Source organism: Paramacrobiotus metropolitanus, unplaced genomic scaffold, assembly GCF_019649055.1.
Source record: "Paramacrobiotus metropolitanus isolate TYO unplaced genomic scaffold, Prichtersi_v1.0 Parri_scaffold0000019, whole genome shotgun sequence".
Taxonomy (NCBI): Eukaryota; Metazoa; Tardigrada; class Eutardigrada; order Parachela; family Macrobiotidae; genus Paramacrobiotus; species Paramacrobiotus metropolitanus.
In genome coordinates this window covers 1181477-1187476 of record NW_026570239.1, presented here as the reverse complement: position 1 = coordinate 1187476, position 6000 = coordinate 1181477, and the positions used below count along the sequence as shown (strand labels likewise).

Below are 6000 nucleotides of genomic sequence, written 5' to 3'. Positions count from 1 at the left end.
CTGGGTACGAGAATCTGAGACTTTGTGCTATTACTCTATTATTATCATATTAAAGCGTATTACATATACGACATTGGCGTGAAGGCGGTATTACTCATGCGAGTGTATGCCCGGATCGGTCGATACATCCACGTCGATTTCTGATACTTCCCCAGTGTCTTCCCCAATGACTGCCGGGAAAGAAAAAGCCCAGAACTTGATCCGTTTTAATCCGGATCAGATTGAATGGACCTCCTGGAAGTCCCTCCTCAAAAACTATCTGTCCCTCACAGAGACTACAGCTGCGAAGCAAAAGGAAGTGCTGATCAACAACCTGGAATTTCGCGCCTTCCAGGATGTTGTCAGCGCTTGCCGACCGAAAGCCAACCGAATTTTCGTATGATGAGCTGCTGAAGAAACTCGACGACATACCGTAATTATCGAATTTGTGGCCCTGGGGTACAAATAGTTCGAAGGCTATGGCGGAGGGGGGCTTATTTCGGGGAGAGGGTGCAATTTCGGGGGGTGGAATTATTTTTCGAACGGTATATTCTGGGAGGGGGCATGATATTTCAAACAACTGCGCACCCTGTCTAGTAAAACTGACCGCAGTAGCTACCGGTAAACGCAACAGCGCAACCAACCCAGCAACATTTTCGAGCATAAACTTAGATCCCTATACACCTTTTTGCCCACGAATACCGTATTATGTTGATATCCGTTTAAGGTTTGCTAACAATCACAACAACTTTTATAAAGCATTTGCATCATCATTTATAAATCATTTAGCAGCGCTTGACATTTATTAACGGCCCCCTGGGGCGTAATTTCGGGGGGTGGCCTTATTTTTCAAACTGGGTCGGGGAGGGGGGCTTATTACAGGGGCTCTTATTGCGGGGAGAGCCAAAAATTCGATAATTACGGTATACATCAAGGTGACCTATTAGAAGACTGAATGGGCTACATTCTTTCGCACCTGTCAGCAAGCTAGCCAGTCGCTCGTACTGTTTTCTAATGAACTACGGAACAGAACATATACGTGTAAATTCCCGGGAGGCATCCTGGAGGATCTACTGAGCGCTGTGTTTGTTGCGGGAGTGCACAATGATGCGACGAGAAGACACCTGATGTTCCAGGAACTCAAGTCTTTTGATGAAACGCTGCAGCTTGCCAGAAGGTTTGAAGCGAGACAGGAGCAAGCGAAGATGAACAATAACTTGGAGGAGGATATTCCCACGGTAAAGGTCATCCGGAAGGCAGGAAAAGGCAATGCTAGACAGCCGAGCCCACGGAAGACGAAGGCCTGTTACCGATGTGGTGGGACGAATCATGATCAAGCGGACTGCAAATTTCGCAATCAGCCTTGCCGGAAATGTGGTAAGGATGGACATATTGCGAAAGTTTGCAGATCCGGAGCGGCAAAGAGAAGAGGAGCCCAGCGACGCAGTGGCCGAGTTGAAGGGGTATACGACGTACTGAACACAACCACTGCCGAAGGTGATCCCATCATGGTGCACTTAACGGTCTGCCGACGGAAAGTTGCATTCGAGCTGGACACGGGATCGGTGAAGACCATTGCGACCAGGAAGATGCGGATCGAACTGAAGCGACCGGATCTGTTTCCATGTGGCGCGAAACTCCGTAGCTTCTCAGGACACGAGATCCCTGTCCTTGGAGCCTGTTACGTCGGAGTGCGTTGTGAAGGCGGCAGTGAAGAGCGGTCAATGGAACTGATTGTGGTGGAGGAAGGCAGCAACGTCCTTGGCAGGGACTGGATCAAAGCATTTAACCTCCAGAACCACAAGATGTCAGAACTGGCGATTGGTCAGGTGCAACAGGAAAGGTCACTGGAAGCCATACTGACAGAGAACAAAAATCTCTTTCGGGAAGAACTTGGATGCTGCCGAACCTTCAAGGCTCATCTGCACCTGAAGCCTGGTGCAGTGCCAAAGTACTGCAAGCCACGTCCCGTTCCCTTTGCGCAACGAGAGCCCGTGGAGAAGGACATTGAACGCCTTTAGAGATTAGGCGTCCTGGAACGGATCGAGCGATCGGCATGGGCGGCGCCAATAGTAGTGGTGCGGAAGCAAGGCGGAGCAGTGCGGATATGCTCAACGACGCCCTGGATGTGCAGCGGTATACACTGCCCTTGCCGGACGAGTTGTTCGCCATACTCAATGCCGGTGAGGAATTCACCACGATTGATATATCCGATGCATATCATCAGGTGCCATTAGACGAGCCGAGCCGTGAATTGGTTGCGATAAACACGCATTGCGGACTGTATCGCTACACCCGACTGCCGTTCGGAGTGGCTGCAGCACCCAGCATTTTTTGACAGATGATGGAAGAACTGCTGAATGGCATCCCTTACGTCGCCGTGTACATGGACGACATAATAATCACAGGCAGAACACGGCGGGAGCACCTTGCGAATCTGGCCGAAGTAGCCGAACGAATGAAGCGCAAGGATTCACCCTGAAACAGCAGAAGAGCAATTTCCTCCAGCTATCGGTAGAATACTTGGGGTTCGTGGTTGACAGAAACGGCCGACATGTTTCCGAAACGAAGATTCGCGCGATCATGGAGATGCCAGCACCGGTGGACGTCGCCCAGGTGCGATCCTCTTTGGAATGATCAACCATTACGGCAAGTTCATGCACCAGCTGGCGACCAAGACGCACTGCCTCAGCGCCCTGCTGAAAGTGGACGTCAAGTGGGAGTGGTCACGAAAATGTGATGGTGCCTTCCGCAGCCTGAAGGCGGAGCTGGCACAGGCCACAATGCTGGTGCATTACGATCCTGCGAAGCCGCAAATGCTCGCACCGGATGCGTCGCAAATGCTCGCAATACGAGATCGGAGCTGTCATTAGCCACAGCGGACCGAGCGGTTAAGACCAGCCCATTGCCCATGCATCAAAGACGTTAACGCAGACTGAACAGCGGTACGCGCAGATAGAGAAAGAGGCGTTGGCTTCAGTCTTCGGTGTGAAGAAGTTCGACCAGTACTTGCCGGGTCGGGAGTTCACACTCCTTACTGACCATAAGCCGTTGGTCACGGTGTTCGGCCGGAAGACTGGGATTCCTGCGGTATCTGCCAACTGCCTCCAGCGGTGGGCATTGCACTCACGGCGTATACCTTCACCATCGAGTACCGGTCCACCGACGACGGACAGGCTGACGGATTGAGCCGGCTGCCCCTGCACTCGAAGGACATCTTTTATCCCAACGACTTGGGAATGCACGAAGCCATCCATGCTGTCCAAATGGACGTGTTGAGTGAGACACCGGTGGACGCGAAGAAAATCGCTAGTGAAACTGGCAAAGATCGCGTGCTGGCTCGGTGTCGTCACTTGGTCCTTAAGGGATGGCCAGAGAAGGCACCACCGGAACTTCAGCCGTACAACCGGAGACGAGTGCAACTGTCAGTGGTCGCTGGATGTGTCCTGTGGGGAGCGAGAACGGTCATTCCGGAGTCCTTCCAAGCGGTCCTGCTGAAACATCTGCATGCTACACATGCTGGTGTGGTGCGGATGAAGGCGGAAGCCAGAAGTCACTTCTGGTGGCCTGGACTGGACGGCGACATCGAACGGCTGGCCAAGAAATGCCCTGCTTGCACGATGGCAGCAAAAGAGACGGCGAAAGTGCACTTGCAGCAGTGGCCAGTTGCCGAGAATCCGTGGCAGCGTGTGCACATGGACTTCGCATGCCCGTTCCACAGCGAGATGTTTCTCGTGATTGTGGATAGCTTCTCGAAGTGGCCGGAAGTCGTCAAGATGCGGCGTACAATGTCCGGCGACGTGATTGCCGTGCTGGAACATTTATGTGGCCGTTATGGATACCCAAAACAGCTGGTCACGGATAACGGGCCGCAGTTCACCAGTGCCGAGTTTGCAGACTACTGCAAAGCAAACGGGATTGCGCACCTGCGCACGGCGCCTGGACACCCGCAATCGAACGGGCAGGCGGAGCGGTATGTCGGCGTTGTTGGCAGACAACAATGCCAACATCGACGACGCACTGCGGAAATACCTATTCAGGTATCGTACGACACCGCAAGCCACCACCGGAAGTTCGCCCGATGAGTTATTCCTCAAGCGCCGAATGCGCACAGCGCTGGATTTGGTACATCCAGACGCTAACGAGACACGGCAAGCCAACATGGACCGTCATAAACGTAATTTCGATCAGCATGCCAAAGAGAAAAACTTCCATGGCGGACAGCGGGTGTTAGTACGCGATTTCCGCCACGGTCCTAAAACACATTGGACACCCTGCCAGCTGCGGTCAAAGAAAGGAAACCGCCAGTGGACAGTTACCGTTGATGGCCAAGAGTGGTTCCGCCACGAAGACCAGATCAGGCCACGTGAATGGCGTACTGCAGCTGAGCCCAACGACGTCACATCGCCAACAGTGCCAAAGGCGATGATATCGGAAAGGCCACAGCGTGACGAGCAACCTGCAACAGTGGAACCTGTCATCCGACCACAGCCGGAGCCTGCTCTGAACGCAGAGCTTCCCCAAGTGGCAGTGCCTGCCACAGCGAATCCTGCTCCTCCATTGCGTGTGTCAGCGAGAGCGAACAAGGGAGTCGAGCCAATACGTTACGGATATACAAAATAATTTTTTTTATCGGGGGAAGGAGATGCACTATGCAGTGTATGATGTTGCTAAGTGCAAAAGGTCATGAGTTGTGGTGTGCGTTAATACTGATGATTTAGTACGATTACCAGCTGGGTACGAGAATCTGAGACTTTGTGCTATTACTCTGTTATTATCATATTAAAGCGTATTACATAAATACGACATCATTGTACTCCGATCCTTTTCAGTTTTGCACGAAAACGACATTACAGATACAGTACCATTTAGGATCATATTTACACCAAACCCGCTTTTCCTCCATTTCTACTTACATGCAGGAAAAGGCTGCGAATGGAGGCCCAGCCTGTGGTATACAACATCCGCACCCAGCGCATGCATCGCCCTGACCTTTTCCTTTACCCGCTGCGAAACGGAGATAAGCCGAGTACTGTATGTCAGGTTGCGGGGATTTTATTAATAAAACGTAAATACACAATAAAAACAGACGAAAAATTTTTTAAAGCCAGTGGGCGGGCGGGTGGACAGTGGAAACTTTAGTCGTTGGTGGGCGGAGGTGGGCCATTTTTTTAGCGTGGTGGGGCGGGTGGAGTGGAAAATTTGTGGGGTTAGGTGGGGTGGGTGGAGAGTGGAAAACGCAAAGGTGGCCCAAGTCTGGTCCATTGTTGCAAGAATTGATGCGCCACACTGCCCCGCTCTATCTCCAGTGATCGTTCCCGGAAAAATTAATGTTAGCGGATGTCGCCTGTATGCTGTTTTAGCCATTTATCTAGTTTTTTAATTATGGCGATAGCTGATGGCCCCAAGGGGCACATTGTCTCGAAAGCTTTCGATATAAAGATGTATCTGTCGATTGACGTTCTAGTACGAGAACAGTGAAAATACTCTTAACATTCACCCTCGTATAACATTCACTGGAACCGAACTGTCCGGTGGACTATAACAAGTATTAACAACCATGACTAGAAAACAAAATTTTACTGTACATGTGATTGAGAACTGACTGCAGTCAGTACGTTTAACAACAGGCAACGCCGTTAAGTAACGTCATCTAAACGAAAAATCCATCCCAATTAACGGTGAAGGATCGACAGCAAAGATGACAACAAGCAAGAATAGAACAGCAGCCACTTCGTTTAATTGTTTGAGCAATTTACAATTACCACCTTTACAAGCGTCCAGAGTGTACTGTGAACGGAAGTGTTCAGCTACGTGCTTTACATTGTTGATTACTATTTACTAGTAATCATGAGCGAACAAACCTTCTTGAGTGAATCTACGGGTAGTGGTTCCGAGTATCTGTACTATCCATTCTAAGAAAATGAACAGCAGTACTGCTAGCTAAATATTGGATATTCCTAGGAAATTCAGCGGAGCAAAAGCACGCACTCCTTCCGGTGCCAGCGAAACTGTCAAGGA

General features: G+C 50.8%; 1 protein-coding gene across 1 annotated transcript; it reads left to right on the top strand.

Moving 5' to 3' along the window:
• The first annotated feature begins 400 nt into the window (after window positions 1–400).
• LOC129586033 (uncharacterized protein K02A2.6-like) lies at window positions 401–4064 on the top strand. Its single transcript, XM_055479013.1, has 2 exons — window positions 401–438; window positions 915–4064. Exon 2 carries the CDS (start codon window positions 3219–3221, stop codon window positions 4062–4064), a length of 846 nt encoding a protein of 281 aa, XP_055334988.1. The 5' UTR covers window positions 401–438; window positions 915–3218.
• Window positions 4065–6000: the final 1936 nt, after the last annotated feature.